This window comes from Bos indicus, chromosome 2 (assembly GCF_029378745.1).
Source record: "Bos indicus isolate NIAB-ARS_2022 breed Sahiwal x Tharparkar chromosome 2, NIAB-ARS_B.indTharparkar_mat_pri_1.0, whole genome shotgun sequence".
In the NCBI taxonomy this organism is placed as follows: Eukaryota; Metazoa; Chordata; class Mammalia; order Artiodactyla; family Bovidae; genus Bos; species Bos indicus.
Window position 1 is genome coordinate 121,193,681 of NC_091761.1, and position 22,099 is coordinate 121,215,779.

Below are 22,099 nucleotides of genomic sequence, written 5' to 3' on the forward strand. Positions count from 1 at the left end.
GGCGGCATTCTGGCGCGGAGCGGAGCGGAGCGGCGGTGGGCGCAGCTAGCGGGTTGGGCGCGGAGCGGGGGTGCAGCTTGGTTTCCCCCCGACACCCCTCCCCCTCAAACGCGAGCCCCACCCCTCCGCCGGCCAGGCCCACCCGGCCGAACTATCCCCTGCGGCGCGAGCCCGGGGCGGCTCCGGGCGCCCCCCCAGCAGAACCCCCCACCATGGGCAGCCAGAGCTCCAAGGCTCCCCGGGGCGACGTGACCGCCGAGGAGGCAGCAGGCGCTTCCCCCGCCAAGGTCAACGGACAGGTGGGTGCGCTCGGCACGGCCCGACCTGGCCCCCTCCTCTCGTACCTTGCCCCCTCTAGGGCCCCGGTCCGGGGCCGCGCGCTTTGTCCGGCCCGGGACACGCGGCGCCCCCTCCCCCGCCCGGTCCCTTTGTTCTCGGCGCCGCAGCCCCCGCGGGCGAAGCGAGGGGAGGGGCGGGGAGGGGGCGCCGGCCGGGCCCCGCCGCCTTCTTTGTTCGCGGCCCCGGCCCCCGGCGCTGCCCCCCGGCCGCCCCGAGTGCCGCGCGGGGAACAAAGGCGCTGCTGGGCCGCGCCAAGGGGGCGCCCGGGGGCCGCGGGGCGGGTGCCCGGAGGCGAGGGCACTCCCCCCGCAGACCCGACCTCAATATCCCAAGGCCTTTTTTAAGGGAGGAGCCGCGATGTGAGGAGAGCCTGCGGTGGGTGGGGGCCTTTTACACAAAGCCGGCGGCTGGGAAAATAGGCCGTCCAGGTGCAGGGAACAGCGCCCCGGGGCGGCTTCCCGCCCAATATCGGCTGTACGGCTCCCCCGCCCGTCCGGGATCCGCGGCCTCGGGCGGTCCTGCGCGGAATAGAGAGCGCGCCCCGGGAGAGGTGGGTGGGGGGCCCCGATACCCTAGCGCCTCCTGCCGGCCGCGGCCTCTGTATCCTTGTGCGGGGCAGGAGGGAGAGGTTTGACTGGATGCCGCTGGGGTGAGGCTACAACTAGGCTCTGGGGGTGCGGTGGAATGACTCGGGACCCCGATGTCTGGGTTGGCTGGGGGAGGGGAGTTAGAGCCCCGACCCTCATTGCGGTCTTCTCTGCCCTGCAGGAGAACGGCCACGTGAAAAGCAATGGAGACTTATCCCCCAAAGGTGAAGGGGAGTCGCCCCCCGTGAACGGAACAGAGGAGGCAGCGGGGGCCACTGGTGATGCTATCGAGCCAGCACCCCCTAGCCAGGGCGCTGAGGCTAAGGGGGAGGTCCCCCCCAAGGAGACCCCCAAGAAGAAGAAGAAATTCTCTTTCAAGAAGCCTTTCAAATTGAGTGGCCTGTCCTTCAAGAGAAATCGGAAGGAGGGTGGGGGTGATTCGTCTGCCTCCTCACCCACAGAGGAAGAGCAGGAGCAGGGGGAGATCAGTGCCTGCGGCGAGGAGGGCACTGCCCAGGAAGGGAAGGCTGCTGCCACCCCCGAGAGCCAGGAGCCTCAGGCCAAAGGGGCAGAGGCCAGCGCTGCCGCCAAGGGAGGAGACACAGAAGAGGCAGGGCCCCAGGCCGCAGAGCCATCCACTCCCTCGGGGCCAGAGAGTGACCCTGCACCAGCCAGCGAGCAGAATGAGTAGCTGGGTGGGGGCAGGTGGGTGATCTCTAAGCTGCAAAAACTGTGCTGTCCTTGTGAGGTCACTGCCTGGACCTGGTGCCCCGGCTGCCTTCCTGTGCCCAGAAAGGAAGGGGCTGTTGCCCCCTAGCCACGTTCCCTCTCCTTCTCTCCCTCCTGTGGATTCTCCCATCATCCATCTGGTCTTCCTCTTAAGGCCAGTTGAAGATGGTCCCTTGCAGTTTTCCCAAGTTAGGTTAGTGATGTGAAATGCTCCTGCCCTTGGCCCTACCTCCTTCCCTGTCCCCACCTGTGCCGAAGGCAATTGCTGGTTTTCTTCCCCAATTCTTTTCCAAGTAGGTTTTGTTTACTCCCCAATCCCTGAGCCAGATGTGGGGGTGCCTACACTCCCAAACCTTGAGTGTCCAGCCTTCCCCTGTTGAGTTTTTAGTCTCTTGTGCTGTGCCTAGTGGCACCTGGGCTGGGGAGAACACTGCCCCTGTCTAGGTTTTTATAAATGTCTTACTCAAGTTCAAACCTCCAGCTTGTGAATCAACCCGTGTCTCCTTTTTTGACTTGGTAAGCAAGTATTAAGCTTTGGGGTGGGCGGGAGGTCTGTAATGTGAAACAACTTCTTGTTGTCTTTTTTCCCCCTCCCATTGTTGTAAATAACTTTTAATGGCCAAACCCCAGATTTGTACTTTTTTTTTTTTTTTTCTAACTGCTAAAACCATTCTCTTCCACCTGGTTTTACTGTAACATTTGAAAAAGGAATAAATGTTGTCCCTTTAGTGGTGCTTTTTCATGAGTGGTCTTCTGGGGGTGAAGGTGAGAAGATTGGCCAACTTCAAGCTTTGATGGGGGGATTAAGACAGGTAAGTCTGGGGTTTCGTTGAAGGCTTACCCAGGTTCTCATGGACACCAGAAGGGCAGAGACATGAACCCAGGGGTACTACAGAGTAGAGATGAGCTCAAGAGGGTATAGAAATGTACCATTTTATTACAAAGATTCTCACAAAAATGAAATATAGTATCTCAAAATGGAAACTAGACTACCAATCTTCACCTGCAGAACTGGGGGAAAGACAGAGAGAGGGCAGGCATGAGAACAGAACCAATCTAAAAATGGCTGATGTTACCTTAAGAGCCTAAACACAACAGGGAGTCCCTGAAGACCCAGCCACCCCTTCTCAAATGCTCAGCAAGGGCACCTTTTCAAAGCTATGAAGCAGGCACTTCAAGATTTTGTCCTATGGCTGCTTAAGTGGATCCCTTTTACCCAGTACCCATTAGGGTTCAAGAGTTTGGGAGGGACGGGTTGCAAGGCAGCTACTAGAAAAGTAATGTGTGCCCTGACCTCAGGGCCCTGGTTCCTGTCTAGTCCCTGGGGATATTTATATTTAATATATTTTTATATAAATACACAGAGAAATAGAAAATATAAAATCTGAAGGGTTGTGGGATAAAGGTAGGGATTTGGCAAGAAGCCAGAACTGGAGAGGTCTCTTCAGGCCAACTTGACCTCTTCCTTGACCCTGTGGAGAGAGCAGAAACTGGCATTAGATAAGCCACCCCAGAGGCCTCGGAAAAAGGAAAGGTACAATGACTTCCTCAGGCCCCTGGCTGCCCAGGTGACTGCTGAAGGCTGGGGCTTCCTAGCTCTGCCTAGAACTGCAGCAACTGACAGACTGGTCCCTGAAAGAGGCCTTTGTAAGCTGGACCAGCTGTCCCTGTGCTTTCCCGCTTGGTGTGGTGGGACAAAGGGGCTGGTGCTCCAATGCCAGGGAGCAGACAGACAGTTCTTTCCTCACCCTTTGGCTTCTTGCTTCTCTTCCTTGGTTTTCTCCTCTTCTGTGACTTCTAGAACATAAGAATACAGGGATGGTCAAGGGCAGCCCCCCGGAAAGACCCATGGGATCTCCTGAAACCCCTTCCCAGCATCATAGCTCAGTGGACATACAAAAGAGAAAAGTACATCCCAAGCCCTCCCAGCTAGACCTGCAGAGAACAAACAGGTTGGACCGGTTTCCCAGCCTGCTAGAGAGTAAACCCAGCGGGTGGAGGCAGCCCCCTGGGAAACTGCGGTGAAGCACTGGGAAAGGGCTTGGGTGGTATGTGAGCCGCGCCTGACCAAGGGGAGCCCAGGCATGTCCCTGGCTCTGGAACCTGGCAGGGCTCTATCAGTCAGTGAGGATGACGAATTGAGTTTCATTCTTCTGTGGGCCACTTCTGGGAACCACAGAAAGGCCCACGTAGCTGAGGGAATACCCCAAGGAGCTGACAGTGCCAAGTCGGCTCCCCGCCCCCCAGTGCCCTACATAAATTCATCTTCCAGGGCCTGGGGCTCAAGACCCAAGTCCTGGCCCAACCAAACTCACCTTTCTTCTCTTCTGGATCTTTCTCTTTCTCATCCTCTGTTTTGACTCTCTTGGCTTTCTTGAAGTTGGAAGAGTTCTTGCGCCCGCCTTCTCCCTCCTCGTCAGAGTCGGAGAACTCTTCCTCACAGGCAATTCGTTTGTCCGAGGAACAGACTGGGAAGTAGTGGGACATTCCAGTGAGAGAGCAGATTCTTTCTCTCAGCAAAGAATGCTTTTCTGCACATTCCCGCAAAAGACACCGAGGGAAGGGGACCTGGCCCTACAGGTACGAGCATTTGGGGTTCTCAACAGCTGGGCAGCTTGGAGAGAACATGGAGGCAAGTCAGAAGAGCCTACAGAGTAGGGAGGCAGAGGCCCCCGAGGTTTGGGTCTTACTTGAGATGCGCTTGTCAGGGTCTTCTTCATCCTCATCACCACTCTCCTCTGGAATGGCGTCCTCGGGGATGGCCTGCATCTGGACCCCAGGCGCGTGGGGCAGCATTCTCAGGTTCTCGAACAGCCGCTGTCTATGGCCAATGGTAGAGAGGTTGGCTGGGCTCTGGTCAGGGACCAACCGGAGCCTGAAATGTTCAATTAGGGGTGTGTGGGGCGGGGGTATACTCACTTGATCTTTTCCAGGTACTCATTAGTGTTCTGGTTAGTCATATTGGAAGGACTGATATGAAGTTTGAAATCTGGTCCAAAGTATTCGAAGTAGTCGTTGTATGGAAGCTCTAATTGGGGTGGGGGCGGGTGAGAGAATTAAGAGATCTGGCCACCATGGAACCCCGAGAAAAGCATTTGCAGGTTTATCTGGGCCTGTCAGCCCAACTGTCAAACAGAAGCAGGCCTTCAAGATGGGGTGAGACTTGGGTACCTGTAGGATTTCAACTGTTTAAAAGCCAAAGCCATTCTCCAGGGCCCACACCAGTGGTGTCTGGGTATGTGTATGTGAGTGCCTGTGTATAAGGAGAAGGCTGAAGCCCCTGGTTTAGAAAAATTTAGGCAATATTCATTGAGAGTACTCTCCCTCACTACCCCAATTACCCTACAGAGTATGAATTCCAAAGCTGTAACTACTGATAATTCTGTCCAGACCAGAAGTCAAGGGTGAATGGACAGGGGCAGCTAAAGGACTCGGAAAAAAGCTGATGGCTATGGTCTGAAAATCACAAGAGGCTAGCAACAGAATCAGAGTCTGAAAAGGAGACGCTGCAGAGCCAGCGGGAAGGGGGTGTGAGCTCAAGCACACAGGAGCTCCAGCACCGCCCGGCCCAGTCTGGCCCTGGAGCCATTACCATTAGGGATCTCCGTGTCCAGGGCCACAGCTGTTTCATATGTCCAGCACCGGGCGACATTACGAATGGTGTAGCCACCTCCTCCCAGCATCAGCATAGGCAGGTTGAAGCTCTTCACAAATTCCACACACTTGGCATGCCCTTTGGTGGGAGAAGGGGTGCCAAGTTACAGGAGCACCCAGCAGGACCCTGCCTGCCCATCCCTATGCTACCTGGACTCACCTTTGATGGTCAGATTGAAGCAACCTAACCGATCCCCAGACAAGGAGTCAGAGCCACACTGCAAGACAACTGCACTGGGCTGGAACATCTCCATTACTTTGGACATGACCTGCAAGGACACAACCTGGTCACCACCAGCCTCAAGAAAAGCTTTTGGGGTTCAGGCGGAAAAGTGTGGGTGCAGCACTTTCCTCTGTTCCTTATTCACCACTCCTACCTTTTCACTCTGCCCCAGGCTGCGGAGTAAAGGGAGCACCAATCTGGGCTTCCCGTTTCCCTACTTAGTTCAGTTTTCCAGGAGCTTTCTAGAGCTAGTTACGCTGAGCCTAAAACAGCCTCCTTATCAGTTCCCCACATCCTTCCCTGCTCTCCAGGTCCAGGACCACTGGCTCCAAGAAGCTCTCCTGACCCTTAGCTGCATCTGCTCTATGCATTTGGTCCTACAGACTTTGAGCCTCACACTACAGAGCTGCCTCACTTTTGTGTATCTCATTCTCACAACTAGATTCCAATGTTACTCAGGACAGAGACTGTAACTCAGGCTTCTCTGTCACCCTTACTACAAGGTATGTTTTAATAGTAGGCACCCGGTGTTTGCTGAACTACTATGCAACCTAACTAGGTTACTACTCTAGTAATGGTTGGTTCCTTGTTGCTCACAGGTGAAAATTTAACTCCTCAGCATGGCCCTCAAAGCTCCCTTTGAAATACTAACCCCACAAGTACTTTCTACCACATCCTTCAACACCCCTCCCCGCATCATACAGGCCTACTGCTGCATACTGGCACCCCCGTGCCTCTGCTGGTGCTGCTCCCTCTGCCACCCCTCCCCTCCAGCTCCCACCTTTTTCTTCACATGAGTAACTCCTCATTTCTCAGAGTCCTGCTCAAATGTCACCACCTCTGTGAAATCACCTCTGATTACCCTTCCCCAGCTCAGGCAGCAGTTTTTCTCTCTCGTTCCTCTGTTCATCCCTCAAAAACAGCACTAACCACATGCTATTGGGGATGTGCCTGCCTTCCACACCATGGACTATACCATGGACTGTGAAGTCTTCAAGGACACAGATCATGCCTTAGACATTCCTGTATAACAACAGTGTTGGATAAAAGATTCAGATATATACTTGGAGAAATTTTGTCCTCTCAACTGGCCATACAGCATGCAATCCAGGGTTCAAACCCATCTCATTTCCAGCCAGCCTCTCGTTGGGGAGACATCCCTGAGGTGCTTTTGCTACCCCTCCCTTAGACCAATCCCATTTACAGCCCAGTGGTGGAAATGCCACTTACCGGCTTGAAAATGGCCTCATAGGACTCGTCGTCAATCCCATCTCGGAGAGGGTAGTTAACAGCATAATACTTGCCTTTGCCAGCTCCAATATCCTAATCAAGAAGGACATTAAAGTAAAACTGAAAAATGAAGCTAGGAGGAAGCTCAAGGGTAGGGGCTGGAAGGCTAAGGAAAGAGGCAGTGGTTCTAAGAGAGAGAAGCTGGGTCTATGAGGTGGGCCAGGGACAGAGCAAATTAGCACCATTCCCCTCACTGGCGGGACAACTCTAGCTCACGTCTCTGGACAAACCACTGAGTCTGCACTCAGGCTGAGAATCATTTATGGGGCCAGAGGCTGAATATCCCACCCCCACAGCATGAGATCTCTTCCTCTGGACTGAGTTAAAGGTGGCTGGACCACAGAATTAACACCCATCCCACAGCAACCCTTTTCTAGAACACTTTACTGCTCACTCTTCTACCCCCCCACCCCACCCTCAACTCTAGGGAGGTGTAGAAGGAAAGCAGAAAGGGAAGAATTCTTCAAAATTGTAAATGCTCAGTTATTCTAACACTTGCCATAGTAAACTGACTTAATGCCACTTTTTCACCCAAGGGGCACTGGCATGACAAAGTGGATGGTTTCATTGTATCCATGCTAACACAAGCAGAAAAGTTTAATGAATTAGCTTCCAGGGATTCTTATCCTGAGGTCCATGGATGGGCTTCAGTAGGAGGAAGTTGTCTATTAACTATTCAATATCAAATCTAAAATTTCATGTACATTTCTGGGGAGAGAGCAGCTTTCTGTCAGATGGTCAAAGGGGAAGGTAACCTAAAAATACTAAGAACCCTTAAGTTGGTTCACAAAGGTCCCAATTCCTGGCCTGTGAGAGAGTACCTGATATTTCTAGCCTAAAATTCAAGCTGTCTAGGACATCTTAACAGTGTAATGCAACTCAGCCGTGGCCAGGAAGGAAGTGCAATGAGTCAGGAGGCACCCATCCCTCACAACCCTGTATGCTCCATCATTCCCTTCTTCCAGAACAAGAGAGGGAAAGAGACCATGGCAGGTGTGTGGTCTCCGAATGGCAGAAGAGGCAGGAAGTGGTTTTTGGTGACATGAGATAGGAGAGTTAGAGCTGGCAGCTGAGGGTGAGCTGGTTGGCCCCTGAAGGGAGTTCTCACCCGTAGGTCCCCAGTTCCTGGGAAGTACTCTCCATATTTATGAAAGGACACAGTCATGACTCGGTCTGTGGTATAGAAGGCCTCTTCCACGCCATCGCCGTGGTGAATATCAATGTCAATATACAGCACCCTCTGGTGATACCTAGGATCAGAAGGGGGTCAGGGGGTTCTGGGGGCTCTTTGAAAGTGGGACGCGCCAAGGGCGCCAGGTCCCAGCTTACCGGGCTGGCTGCCTCCCTCAGGTATCTCTAAGCACCAGAGACGTGGAAACTGGCTGAAGGAAGGTGGAAGAGCGGCAGGGTGTCTCCAGAGGCCTGACCAAGCCGACCAAGTCCGATCTTCCTACTCTACAGCCAGGGTCAACTCCAGCCACACAGGGACATTCTGGAGGCAGGATCTGAGCAGCACCTGCCCCTGATCTTGCCGTGGGCTCAGATCAAATCAAGGCCTCGTCAAGGAGAGGATGGCCAGAGACACTCACCAAACACATCCTAGCCGGCACGCCGCTAGGAAAAGCAAACTAGGGAGGCAAACCCGGGGGAGAGGGAAGTGGGAACCTGGCCTAAGGTGCTCCTCCAAGAGACAAGGCCAGGCAGGCATACTTTAGCAGTTCCAGGATGGCCAAGACGATATCATTGACGTAACAGAAGCCAGATGCCTCGGACTTCTTTGCATGGTGTAGGCCCCCAGCCCAATTCACAGCGATGTCCGTCTGCTGCTTATTAAGTTTCACAGCACTTGCTGGGCACCGGAAGAAAGAACACAAGCCTGTCACAAAGTCCCTCTCTCCCCCTTCCCCAAAAAACCATGGGAACCCAGTGAGAGATAGGACCTGCCTATTTAACAGCTGAACTGTACAACTTACCAGCTAGCCCTCTCCCTCTGCCTACTCCAATGGGAATAAACACAATATTGGCTACTCTAAAAAAACTGTTTTCCAAACTGAAAGTGGTAAAACTCACTAGTAGGCCTTAAAATTGGTTTAGTGGGCTATGGTTAGTATATATATATATATGTATTTTTAAATGAGATCGACTATAAAATAAAAATAGCAGAGTAACAATAAAGGTAACCACTTGTGAAACTAGCTGCAGAGCAAGAGAGGATGTGTGTGTACGAGTGCATCCATAACCTGGATTTTAAGTGTAAATGTATTTCTTACTGTGGTTCATGGTCAAAATAGTTTGAAGACACCAATGTAGTAGACATAGGTTTGAAGTACAAATAGGTCCAAGAAGAAGTGAGAGAAAAATACACACCATGTGTGCAAATGCCTTTGTGTCAGTGTGACTTTAACAGCAATAAAAACATGAGGAAATCCCCTGGCAGTCCAGTGGTTAGGACTCCATGCTTCCACTGCCAAGGGCTCAAGTTCAGTCCCTGGCCAGGGAACTAAGACAGATCCTTCAAGCTGCATGGTGTAGAAAAAACAAAGACAAAAAAACACCAACACAGAGCAACTTGAGTGGACTAATTGTATCAACTGAAGTTGGTCCATAGCATAGAATAATCATGTAGCCATTAGATACCATGCTAAACATTATTACAGATAAATTTCAAAGATTTACTAAGTAGGGACTGCCCTGGCAGTCCAGTGGTTAGACTCAGCACTTTCACTGCCACAGGCCCAGGTTTAATCCCTAGTCCAGGAACTAAGATCCTGCAAGCCACATAGCATGACTGAAAAAAAAAAAAAAAAAAAAAAAAATATATATATATATAGATTTACTAAGCAAAAAACGTAGCAGGGAGACACAAAACTACACATACACATTTTTGTAAAATATAGATGAATATATGCTTGGTCTAGATACGTGCACAAAGGAAAAAGCATGGATGTACAAATACCAAAATGGTAATGATGGGCACCCATGGACAGTGTGATTGTAGTCAGTTTTTTTCCTCTGTATACTTCTTTGTTTTCTGAGATTATATTGGGAGGTGGTAGGGAGAGGGGAGGAGAAAAACCGATGATCACAGAAAAATAAATATTTGTTAAGAAATGGTAGGGTGATCCCAGAGATAACGTAGATATTACTAATGGAAGTGGGAGATATGTGGGGAGTGTTTCTGACCTCTAAATGTAATTACCATGCTCTTTTGTAAGACACAGATGATGACACTTCCTATTTTTACAGCACTTTGCAGTTCACAAATTACTTTTATGTTCAGCATCTCAACAACCCCATGAGGTCTGCAGGGAGTTCCTGTATACAGGATGTCTTAGTAGGAAAGGACAGGCAAGGACACATATCTATACCATGTCAGACTGAACCTGGCCTCGGACTGAAGCAGAATAAAATTTTAAGGACCTAACGTAAAAACCCACAGGACCATTTTACATGGTCACAGGTCAGCCTTACTGGGACAGTGGCCTAAAAGACAGACCTGGTACAGCCCAGAATAGCCCTTAATGAAGGGTATATATTCCTTACCCACAGAGCCACCAGTAGACAGCTGACAGAACTCAAACAGGCCATCAAATACGGGACAGTCCTCACCGACGTTGACTTGAAAAAACACGAAAAGGTTAGTTTCCACAATTTCCTTTTGGTTTTGTTTACATATTTATGAGCTGATGGAAAAAACACAGCATTTGGATTCAGAAGGCCTGGGTTCTTGTCCAGGCCCTCCTGCTTACTTGCTGTGAAACTGGGTCCAGTCATTTAACTTCCTTGAGCTTTGGCTCATTATCTTTAACAAGCAATAATGATATCCACCTCACCTAATTCTTGAGAAGATTAATAGAAACCTTACATGGGAAGCATTCAGCAAGTAAATAAGTACTTGGAAAATGTTGTTTCATTCCCGAGGGAGACAAATTTAGCCTCTTATTCCAGCCTGGGTTTGTTCTGGATCTTACTCCAGCTGGTCAACAAGCAAGCGAAGAGCAGAGACTATACTATCCTCCACTGATGCTTAACAACATGCCGGACACCATGCTAAGTGCTTTATTTTTATTTACCTATTTTTTTTTTAAATGCTTTAAATACTTGGTGTCGTCTATGCTCACACAACTTTCTTAGGTAGGATTTGGTCCTGTTTTATAAATGGGGAAACAGGCTCAATGAGGTAACTCCCAGTAAATGGCAGAGGCAGTATTCAAGGATTGGTCTGTCTGTCCTAAAAGCCCACGAAAATACACTCTGGCCTTTTCCCCAGTAATTTCACATACACAATCTCACTGAATCTGCCCAACAACTCCATAAAAGATGGACAGGACCAATGTCAATCCCACTGTGCAGAGGAACAAACAGATGTGAAGTTAACTGACTTGCCCAAGGCTATATAACCAGGCAGTGGTAGAACCAGAGTCCAGGTGTCTTGACTCCCACAGTTCAGTGCTCTTTCTACTACAACAAATGACAACTGGAGGAAAGTTATTTCAGGCCTAAAAGGGTAAAAGTACAAACTAACACATAATGTGGAAACACATGCAAACAATAATGCAAATAAAATGAAAAAGACAGGAAGGGAAGCACATCTGAAGTCTACAGACTAGAGGAGGAACTTTACAGCTCCAAGTCTCCTCTCACAAAAAAGGAAACTGCTGAGATAGCAATGATACCCAGAAGTTAGAGGCAAGGCTGAGGCTAGATCCATGTTCTCTTGCCTCAGCCTTCACACTGCATCCACTATTATCAATAAAAATGGAGCAAAGACGGGGAGCCCTAGGGTGAGGAGGGTAGGAGAGCCCAGCTTAGACTGTGGTGACCTGTTGAGCCACAGCTGAAGCTCAAGGTTTGCAGCCGCCGCAAGAGTTACCAATTCTAGTCCTACCCTAAACTTGGGAGGGGGCTCTGATCTGGAGCCCTGCCAAGAACAGTGCTACGAGGAAGGATGGTGTGCATAAGGGGGCAAGCAGAAGGTGGCCCTCTCCCTCATTTCCCAGGTAAACACTGGGAGGCTGTGTCAATAAGAACTTTGGTCCCTGAGGCCAGGCTATTTATTTATCCATTGGCAATTGATTTCCCTCTCTGGCGGCTTCCTCCTTTGGTGGGTTTGGTCTGTCTGGGTTTCTAGCTTTGCCTATATTCCTGTTTGATGTGGAGCCCCCGTGGGAAGAAATTGGTATTTTAGAAATGAGAAAAAATATTTTCCTTCAGGCCCCACATCAATATGCGGCTCAAATGGCCATTCCATTATTCCCAGGAGCTGTGTGATTACCGACAGAAAAGGGGTAAAACGGGAGAGCAGACTCTCACTTGGACTAATCTATGAGACTAGGGAGGACTTTTCTATGGGTTTTCTCTCTTCCCACTATAAATACTTTTCTCATTCTTAGCCTGGCTTTAGACTGATGGGGAGCAATACTGGGTGAGAAATATGGGAGCAGATGCAGGTTGAGAAGGCAGTAAAAAACATACCGCAGAGAGAGACGTATGAGATTAAACACTGCCTTCAGGACAGTGCTACTCCTGTGGTGGCGGCGGTGGTAACGGGGCGGAGAGGGGAGTAGGAGAAAAAGGGCATGTGATCAAATAGAGGTGTCCAGGGGCTTCAACTGTATTGGTAATATTTTCTTTCTTAGGCTGATTACAGGAACATGGATGTTCATTACATTATTTTTATACTTTTTGTGCGCCTGAAATATTTTATTTGCAACATATTTTAAAATACTCCAGGGACTTCCCTGGCATCCAGCGGTTAAGACTCCATGTTTCCAATGTGGAGGATGTGGGTTTGATCCCTGGTCCGGGAACTAAAATCCCATATGCCACACAGCACATCCAAAATAAATAGATAAGTGAAAATACTCCAGAGTCAGGAAACTAGAGTTCCATTCTCTGTTCTACCACTATCTTGCTGGGAAAGTCATTTCACCTCTGTAGGTTTATAAAATGGAGAAGCATGCCTCCACATTTTATTAGCACAAGTTCCTTTTATCATGTTTCTACCATGAGCCTCATATTTTGATAGACTACCTGCCCTCCACCAAAATGCATTTATTTATGTTCCCATTATTAAATATTAGATCAGAACTTCTAATTTAGATTCTCAACGTCTCAAAGTGAACACAAAGCATTTAAATTACATTCTAGCCAAGAGCAAGGAAATCTGACTTATTTGGTCTTCTTAGAGGTATAACTTCTCAGGTTCATAGTGGTGGTTTATTTGCTAAGCCGTGTCGCACTCTTGTGACCCCATGGACTGTGTTCCTCCAGGCTCCCATGTCCTTGGGATTTCCCTGGCAAGAACACTGCAGTGGGTAGCCATTTCCTTCTCAAGGGGTCTTCCCAACCTAAGGACTGAACCCCAGACCCCCTGTGTTGGCAGGTGCATTCTTTACCACTGACCCACCAGGAAAGCCTAACTTTCTAGGCTAGGTGTTGGTAAATACTGAAAAAGAGCTCAGCTCGTCATCCCTGTTGTTCTCTCTGTAGACACCCCTGGTTATAAAGCACTGCACTAAGGGGCATCTCTCTGGCTCATGTCAGTCAGTACCCTGAAGTCCTTAGAAAGCCTCATCCTTCTTACCTCCACCTCCAATGATGGAAAATCTCAGACCTAATTTTTTAATGTACAACTTTAGAATGCTGGTTTCGGGAAAAATGGAGCAAACTGGGAGCCAGAACCAAACTACTGTACACCCAAGGGCCTAACATGTTGTCTGCCTTGGAAGATTTGAAAATAATAAAAGCAGTAAGTCATAAGAGCAAAAGCTACTATTCACTTTCACTGACAGTTGGTGCTTTAAATACATTATCTTACTTATCCCCCCAAACTCCGTTATAAAATAGGCACTACCATCTTTCTTTTAAAGAGGAGAAAACAAGGCTCAAAGCGGCTAGGGGACTTCCTCAAGAACACATGCATAGGTAAGTGGTAGAGCTAACAGGTTTCAAACTAAAACATCAGAGCTCATTCTTTTGCTGCAAAACCAAGCTGCTTCACTAATAAGAGCCCTCTCTGCTGAGAGTAGAGCCTGATCACTGGCCTAAATAAGTTTTGGAACCCCCTAAAGGCATCGAGAGCAAAGGAATGAATCTGTCTCACCTTGAGACAGAATGAAATAAGACTCTGCCAATTTAGACAGTAAATACCTTAGATGGGGCAGCTGGTCCTAGAGTTGTGGGTGGCAAAGAAGCTTAATGCTTCCAAAAAGGTCTCTATAGTTCTGTAATCATTAGCAGTGCACAATTATTGTAACAGATAAATTTCTGCCTTAGGAATCCGACTACCTTGTGGCCAGCAGTAACAAGACAGTGTCATAGGTTTCCTGGTATTCCAAAATAAACTATCATAAACTACTCAAAACTTCTAGACAATACCGTTATACTGTTTTATTATGAGATCTTAGGTGCTACATGATAATTTCTAAAATAACACAAGGGAGAAATCATGCATGATAGTTTCTTCCGAAATTTGAACATATTTTCCCCCACAACTAAAACAATCACCATAATTCCTACAAGCTGAGTGTGGCTTCTGAAATGATACCTGTGCTGGTTTCAAGTTCCAGGGCGCAGGGGCAGAATCACCTCAACTCAAAGATGACATCACCTAGAGTCTGTCCTAAGTAGCTGCTAAATTCTCAACTAACACTCACATCGTCAGAGCAGTTACAGCTGCATGGATGCCATCCAGGCCACTTTACAAAAGAAAAACCTGAGAAGTGACTTGTTCAGTCAGTTAAGTGTCAGAGCTAGGACCTGTATCACCTGTCTCCCTCCCCCAGACCAGTGCTTTTTCCATTACAACAATCATGGTTTGGGGGGGATGGTGTTGTGAACCTAACTGGACAATGTTCAGTCTCTATCCCTTACAATCAGGAAACAAAGCCCGTCCTGAGACAAAAGCAGCACTGTGGGACCCTTAGGAAGCAGGGAGATCAGGTGTCACCTGAATGGGGGACACAAGCGAAGGGGGGTGAGTCTCTCCAACTAGAAGGGGGACCTAACGGGGCTTCAGAGTAGAGAGGGAACAGAATGCACTTACATCTCTGCATCTGCTTGCTGTACTCGGACATGTTATCTGGGCGGATGGAGCGTAAGAATTTAATGTAGTCATCACTGTGGTACTTGGTCATCTCCTCAGCATTGGCTTTGTGAGGGCGCTAGAAGACAGAGGGGAGAAAAAGCATGTTATTCTTGACCATGGCCAGTCTTCACTCAGCACTGAGCTACACAGGATAAAAAGAAATTACTGATTAGATTCAGGCCTCAAGATACTCACAATCTAGTTAAGCAAACAAGATTATCAAAATATATTCAGTATCTCACAACCTAGACTGCAACTCAAGCTCTATTGCTTAGGCAAGTCTATTTGTTTTTTCCCATTTTTTAAATCTAAAAAGTTGTTTTAAGTTTTTAACTGTGGTGGCAAGTCTATTGCTTGGGCCTCAATCTCCTCATTTACCAAATAGAGATAACATCATCTACTTCACAGGAAAGTTGTGAGAAGTGGATGAGATTATTAAATCTCTTTGTAAACTGTTTTACAAATTATGACTTCAATATTAACTATAACAATATACAACTATGGGCCAAATGGCTCTAAGAGTTCAAGAAGAAGGGGTGACTAGTACTGACTGAAACAGATGGCAAATCCTTTATAAATCATCACCACACCAGTAATTCTGACCACATCCTCCTGATAAAAACTTCCTTGAGGGACTTTCCTGGGGGTCCAGAGGCTAAGACTCTGTTCCCAAGACATGGGGCCTAGGTTCGATCCCTGGTCAGGGAACTAGATCCCACATGCTGCAAGAGTCTGCATGCCTGAACTGAAGATCCCACCTGCCACAATGCAGATCCAGCATGCTGTAACTGTGCCCAGGTAAGGCCAAATAAATAAATATTTTTAAAAAACAAAACTTCTTTGACATAATAATTTCCTGGTTATCCCAAGATTCTGATTCGGCCTGTCCTCTTTTTAAAAATTCTCCCAAAGAAATGTTTACTTAAAAAAAAAAAAAAAAGACTTCCCTGGTGGTCCAGTAGTTAAGATTCTGAATTTCCACTGCAGGGGGCGTGGGTTCAATCCCTGATTGGGGAAGTTCCATATGCTGTGTTGGTACAGCCAAAAAATTTAATAAAAATAAAAGTTCTCTTCCTCTCATCCCTTAAAAGTGGGTCTCCTTCAAAGATAACCCTCTTCTTTTCTATTAACCCATATTTTACAGTTTATAAAGCATTTTCAGTACAGCTAACAGGAATTGTTTACTCTGTGCCAGCCACTGTTTCAGGCACTTTATTGCTATCCAGCATGAGACAACCTTTTAAAGTTATACTATTATTATCTTCACTCTGCAGTAAGGAAACTACAGCAGAGAGGGGTTAAACATAATTTGCCCAAGGTTACACAGCTAGTAAGCTGGAATAAGAACCCAAAGGTCTGGCTCTAGATACTATCTGACTCTCATTTAATCCTCCTTTATTGATGAAAATATTAAGAATGAAAAACAGGGGCTTCCCTGGTGGTCCAGTAGTTAAGAATCTGCTTCCAATGCAGGGGACTCAGGTTCGATCCCTGGTCCACGAAGATCCCACATGCCACAAAGCAATTAAGCCCGAGCTCCACGGCTACTGAAGCCTTTGAGCCTAGGCTGTGCTCAGCAACATGAGAAGTCGCCACAGTGAGAAGCCTGTGCACTGCAATGAAGAGCAGCCCCTGCTCACTACAGCCAGAGAAAGCCCGAAAGCAGCAGTGAAGACCAAGCGCAGACATAAATAAACAAATCTTAGAAAAAGACAGACACTGCTTTATTAAAAAAACAAAACAAACCCATAGTGAAAGAAGCAAGTACTAGATCCAAATACTAAGTTGTTTTCACTATACTAAGCCCTTTGCACTCTTGACAATGTTGTCAAAGCTCTGCTTTGGTGATCCCTTCTAGACAGGTGACTGCCCAGACTTTCACTCCATCTTAATGTTCTAAGCTTCAGATTCACAATTCCAATAGCTTCCCAGCCAATTCCACTCACAAATCCTACAGGCACTTCAAATTCTACTGGACATAACAACTTGTTGAGAACATAGAAGCATTCAAATTTAACTTCCAGAACTACTCTTCTGCTGTTTTTGTTAGTGAAGTGTCATCTTTAACTCTGTCCTTCTTGCCTTCTATTTCAATCCATTGCCAATCCCTTTCATTATACCTCCACAATGGTTCTTTTTTTCCCCCCTCCATAACATTGACTGCATCCACCACCTTATTTCTCCTCTGCTCCTCTTTCCCAGGTTTCCTATTCTCCCCACCATCCAGTCAGTTGCTCCAGACAAAAGTCAGAGCATCACCCTTGACTCCTCATCTGCTACATTCAACTTCTCTGGAAACTACTGCCAATGTCTCTGTCAAACCTGTCCACTTCCATCCCCAGGTCACACACGTTGGCTTGGATAGTGGCAACAATCTTCTAACTGGTATCACACCCTTAACCTTAACAACTGTGAATCTATTCTCAATTGTACAGCCAGAGTAATCTAAAATTCAAACTGAATCATGTCACTCCCCTCTAAAACCCTTCAGTGGCTTCAGTATTCACAAGATCAAGCTCAAATTCTTTAGTTTGACTTGAAAAACCAAAATAATTGGGTCCCTGCTCACCTCTCTAGAATCTTCCTAAAATATTTTATGCTCTAGCCTAGGGAACACCAAATTCAAAGCACTTGGAAGAGCCTGAGGTAGTTTAGCTAACTTGGTGCTTCAAACAAACAAATAAATAAAAACTAGTGAGGAAATCTGGGCCTAAATGCCAGGGTCTTCTGGGTTAAATTCCATTTATTTCAAAGGTTGGATACTAACATAAAGTTCTTAAAAATAATTCGTCATTTAAACAAGAATGTTTGAGAGGCTGAATTTTTCTCATGAAACAACTGTACCAATCTGCTGAGCACAACTCTACTAGCTGTTCTCTAAGGAAATTCTCTCCCATCTTTAGGCCTTTGCACATGCTATGGCCTAGAATACTGTTCTCTTCACATCCTCTATGCAACCTTTAGGTTGCAACTGAAAAGTTAATTTCCCCAGAAAGCTGTCTTTGACCCCCAGAGTCTCAGTTAAGTAACTCTCTGAAGTGTTCCCCTGAGAACCCTGTACTTCCTTGTCATCACATTCAACCTGTATAGAAATTGAGCTGCTTATTTTACTCTGGGAGGCCAGAAGCAGGTCTGACTGTATTCTACAAAAACAAGACAGGGGAGGAGTTCACAGGCGACCTTGGTTAGGATTCCAAGCTTTCACTGCCATGACCCAAGTTCAATCCCTGGTCAGGGAACTAAGAACCTGTACAGCTTGAGCAAGTGCTCAATAAAAATCTGTTGTCATAATAAATTAACTCTTGAGCAAGTGCTCAATAAAAATCTGTTGTCATAATAAATTAACTCTCATTTGGATTATTTTTTTGGTCTCCTCATCCGTTCCATTAATATCCAGTCTAACCCTCTTCCAATCCATCTTCCATAATGGTGTCACAAAAATCTTTAAAAAGTCAATGCCCTCTTCTAGAACATTCAATGACAAATGAAAAGATTTAAAAGTCTAGCATAGTAATCAAGGGGACTTTAAACTCAATTTTAAAGTCCAGCATAGGACGAGAAGGGGATCACAGAGGAAGAGATGGTTGGATGGCATCATTGGCTCAATGGACATGAGTTTGAGGAAGGTCCAGGAGATGCTGAAGGACAGGGTGTGGCGTGCTGCAGTCCATGGGGTCACAAAGAATCAGACATGACTGAGCGACTGAACAACAATAGTAATCAAGGAACTTTACAAGGTTCCTTTTCCAATCTAATCCTCCCTGCTACCCTCTTTCATAAACATAATCCTCCAGAAAATAACTCTTCTTCAACAAGACCTACAGGGTTTCCCACCACAGTGACTCTGATTAAGCCTTTCTACTATTTGAAATTCATCCCTATCCCATACCTCTGAAGGACAAAGCCAATCTCAAAAGCTGCCTCTTTTACAAAGTAAAAGCATATCTCAGCCTAAGAAACCATCTTCATCCCAGGCCACAAAGTTTCAAGGAATATGACCTCATAATCAAAAATCACAAAAGAGGACTTCCCTGGCGGTCCAATGGTTAAGAATCCCCCTTGAAATGTAGGGATGCAGGTTCAATCCCTGGTCAAGGACCTAATATTCCACAAGCCATGGAGCAACTAACCTCACATGCCACAACCACTGAGCCCACATGCCACAACTAGGGAGTCTGTGCGTCACAAAAGAAGATTCTGAATACTGCAACAAAGACCCAACACAGCCAAATAAATAAATATTACAAAAAAAATCACAAAACACACAAGGAAACAAAGCACCAGAGGTAAGACGTCAGAGAAACAACTAATAGCAGAATCAGATCCTCAGGGACCTTGGACATACACTGAAATAGAAAAGAACAGCACTGAGAATTCCCTGGCAGTCCAGTGGTTAGGACTCCAGCACCCCCACTGCAGAGGGCATAGGTCAGATCCCTTATCAGGGAACTAAACCTGCATGCTATGGGGTGTGGCCAAAACAACAATAATTAATAATAATAATTAAAAAAAGAAAAAAGGATTGAATTTTTATGTGAAGTGAAGTGAAAGTCACTCAGTCATGTCTGACTCTTTGCAACCCCATGGACTGTAACCTGCCAGGCTTCTTAATCCATGGAATACTGAAGGAGGTTGCCATTCCCTTCTCCAGGGGATCTTTCCAACCCAGGGACTGAACACGTGGCTCCTGCATGGCAGGCGAATTCTTTATAGTCTGAGCCACCAGGGAAGCCCAAGAATATGGGAGTGGGCAGCCTATCCCTTCTCCAGGGGATCTTCCCAACCCAGGAATCGAACCAGGGTCTCCTGCATTGCAGGTAGATTTTCTACCAGCTGAGCTACTATATACCAGTAAACAATTAAAAATAAAAAGTTCAATTTGTGACACCAAAATGTATACTCAGAACTTATGAATAAAAGGAAAAGTCATGTGTTAAATTCTAAAAATAAATAAATAAAAAGTTTAAAAGATACAGTTTATGATAGCATTAAAAAAAGAAGTAATGGGGAAAAAAAATCTAGTAAAAGAGGTACATCACCTTTATGGAGAAAATTATAAAACTTTATATTGATAGCCAAATTCTCAACTCCCCCTCAACAGTGGAATGGATAAACTGTGGTATATTCTACAATTAATTACTATACAGTAATTAATATGAACAAGCTACAACTACACACAAAAAATACATATTGTGTAATTCCATTTATATTAAATTCAGCAAAATTAAACTATATTATTTTAAAATGGATAATTAGGTAGTTGAATTATGATCAACAGCAAGGAAGCAATTAACAGAAAAGTCAGAATTCTAGTTATCTCTGGGGGAAAAGAAGAAGCTACAATCAGGAAGGAACACATGCAGGTGTCTGAGGTACCAGCAATGTTTTATTATTTTTTGAACTAGCCAGTGTTCATGTGTATGTTTACATCAATTTGTTAAACTGGACATTTGTTTTATGCAGTTTTCTGTGTTAATATTTCGTAATAAAGAAGTTAAAGGAAATCTTTATATAAGACATTTAAAAAGACGTAATTAAATGGAGATATATACAATGTTCATGGATTCAAAAACTTACTATTCTCAAGATATCAATTCTCCCTAAGCTGATGCACAGAGTCACTGAAATTTCAACCAAAATCCTAGGAGATTTGTTTGTACCATTGATGAGTTAATTCTAAAATTAACAAGTGCAAGAGGAAATGTCAGTTGCTTGGTTGTATCCGACTCTTTGCAATCCCACGGACTACAGCCTGCCAGGATCTTCTGTCCAAGGAATTCTCCAGGCAAGAATCCTGGAGTGGGTTGCCATTCCCTTCTCTGGGGGATCTTTCCAACCCAGGGATCAAACCCAGGTCTCTAAAATTTATTCCAAGTACAAAAAGCAAGTCATTTTTTAAAAAAGAGAAACAAAGTGGGAGGATTTAATACTGGCTATTAAGACTCATAAAAAGCTGTTATAATTAAGCCACTGTAGTGACAGCATCCTGGAGAAGGCAATTGCTACCCTTTCCAGTATTCTTGCCTAGGAAATCCCATGGACAGAGGAGCCTGGCCAGGGCAATAAAGAGGCAAAGTCAAGAGAACACAGGCCCAGAAACAGACTCCAACATAGGACCTGGCACAAAGTAGGTGCTTAATACGTGTTTGTGGAACAAATTAATAAATATTGACATTTCAGATATAAAAGTGGTAGCACTTAGCTCAGTGGGGAAACAACAGACTTTTCAATCAATCAGCTGGAGAATATAGGTTTCAGTGGTTTCTTTACTTCAAATCATGTTAAAACGTCAAGTCTAGATAAGTGAATATCTGTATGTGAAAGGCAAACCTATAAAGATTTTTAAAAAATTAACATAAGAGAACACCTTAAGGGTTGGGAAGCATTTCTTAAGACATAAAAGTACTTTTAAAAGAAACAATAAATATGACTATGTTACAATTAAGAATCTGTTTATTAAGGATACATTAGATTGAAAAAGACCAGAGTAGAAAATATTTATAACAGTACACTGACAATGAACTACATATACCAAAATACATTGAAAAAACAAAAAACTACTCCAGGGGACTTGCCTGGTGGAAAAGGTGCAGAGATTAAGATCCCCCGCTTCCAATTTAGAGGGCTTAAGTTCAATCCCTGGCAGGGGAACGAAGATCCCACGTGCCACGTGGTCCAAAAATAAAAAAGAGAGAGAGAGGTAAAACTACTATAAATTGGTAAGAAAAAGAAAGCCAAATGACCCAAGAGGAGATGGGCAAAAGAAATGAAAAGATATTTCATAGTAGAGGACATACAGTTTTACTGGTCACTAGCAAAATGCAAATCAAGACTGGGACTTCTAGCAGTCGAAAGGTTAAGATTCTATGCTTCCAATGCAGGGAACACAAGTTCAATTCCTGGTCAGGGAACTGGGGAACTGGGATCCCATGTGCAATGTGGTACAGCCCAAAAAAACCAAATCAAGACCATAATTATAGTTCTTTTTTTCACCCATTTGATTGGCAAAATTTAAAGCCTAATTCCAAGTATAAGAGAGGATGTAAATCAAGGTATCTGTTTATATTGCCAGTTCATTCAACCACACTGAGAAACAACTGGGCACTTAATATTCACAAATCCTATAGTCCAGAAATTCTGCCCCCAGATGAAGAACCATAAGAAAATTTTGCATATATACACTTAGAG

General features: G+C 46.0%; 2 protein-coding genes across 3 annotated transcripts in view; one reads left to right on the plus strand and one right to left on the minus strand.

Moving 5' to 3' along the window:
* Nucleotides 1-2,383, plus strand: MARCKSL1 (MARCKS like 1). The gene is made up of 2 exons (XM_070774483.1): nt 1-299; nt 1,108-2,383. The coding sequence occupies exons 1-2, from the start codon at nt 213-215 to the stop codon at nt 1,615-1,617; spliced, it is 597 nt and encodes a 198-aa protein (XP_070630584.1). The 5' UTR covers nt 1-212; the 3' UTR covers nt 1,618-2,383.
* A 189-nt stretch (nt 2,384-2,572) lies between these two features.
* The window catches only part of HDAC1 (histone deacetylase 1), a 32,062-nt gene continuing 12,535 nt past the window's right edge, over nt 2,573-22,099 (minus strand). For both annotated transcript variants that reach the window (XM_070774472.1, XM_070774473.1), the window contains 12 exons: nt 14,870-14,987; nt 10,366-10,440; nt 8,533-8,671; nt 7,931-8,072; nt 6,763-6,855; nt 5,470-5,578; nt 5,248-5,388; nt 4,575-4,683; nt 4,346-4,476; nt 3,971-4,123; nt 3,404-3,452; nt 2,573-3,127 (listed from right to left, as the gene is read on the minus strand). In XM_070774472.1, the coding sequence (XP_070630573.1) occupies nt 3,100-3,127; nt 3,404-3,452; nt 3,971-4,123; nt 4,346-4,476; nt 4,575-4,683; nt 5,248-5,388; nt 5,470-5,578; nt 6,763-6,855; nt 7,931-8,072; nt 8,533-8,671; nt 10,366-10,440; nt 14,870-14,987 (1,287 nt within the window). In that variant the 3' untranslated portion in view covers nt 2,573-3,099. The remainder of the gene's footprint in view (nt 3,128-3,403; nt 3,453-3,970; nt 4,124-4,345; nt 4,477-4,574; nt 4,684-5,247; nt 5,389-5,469; nt 5,579-6,762; nt 6,856-7,930; nt 8,073-8,532; nt 8,672-10,365; nt 10,441-14,869; nt 14,988-22,099) is intronic.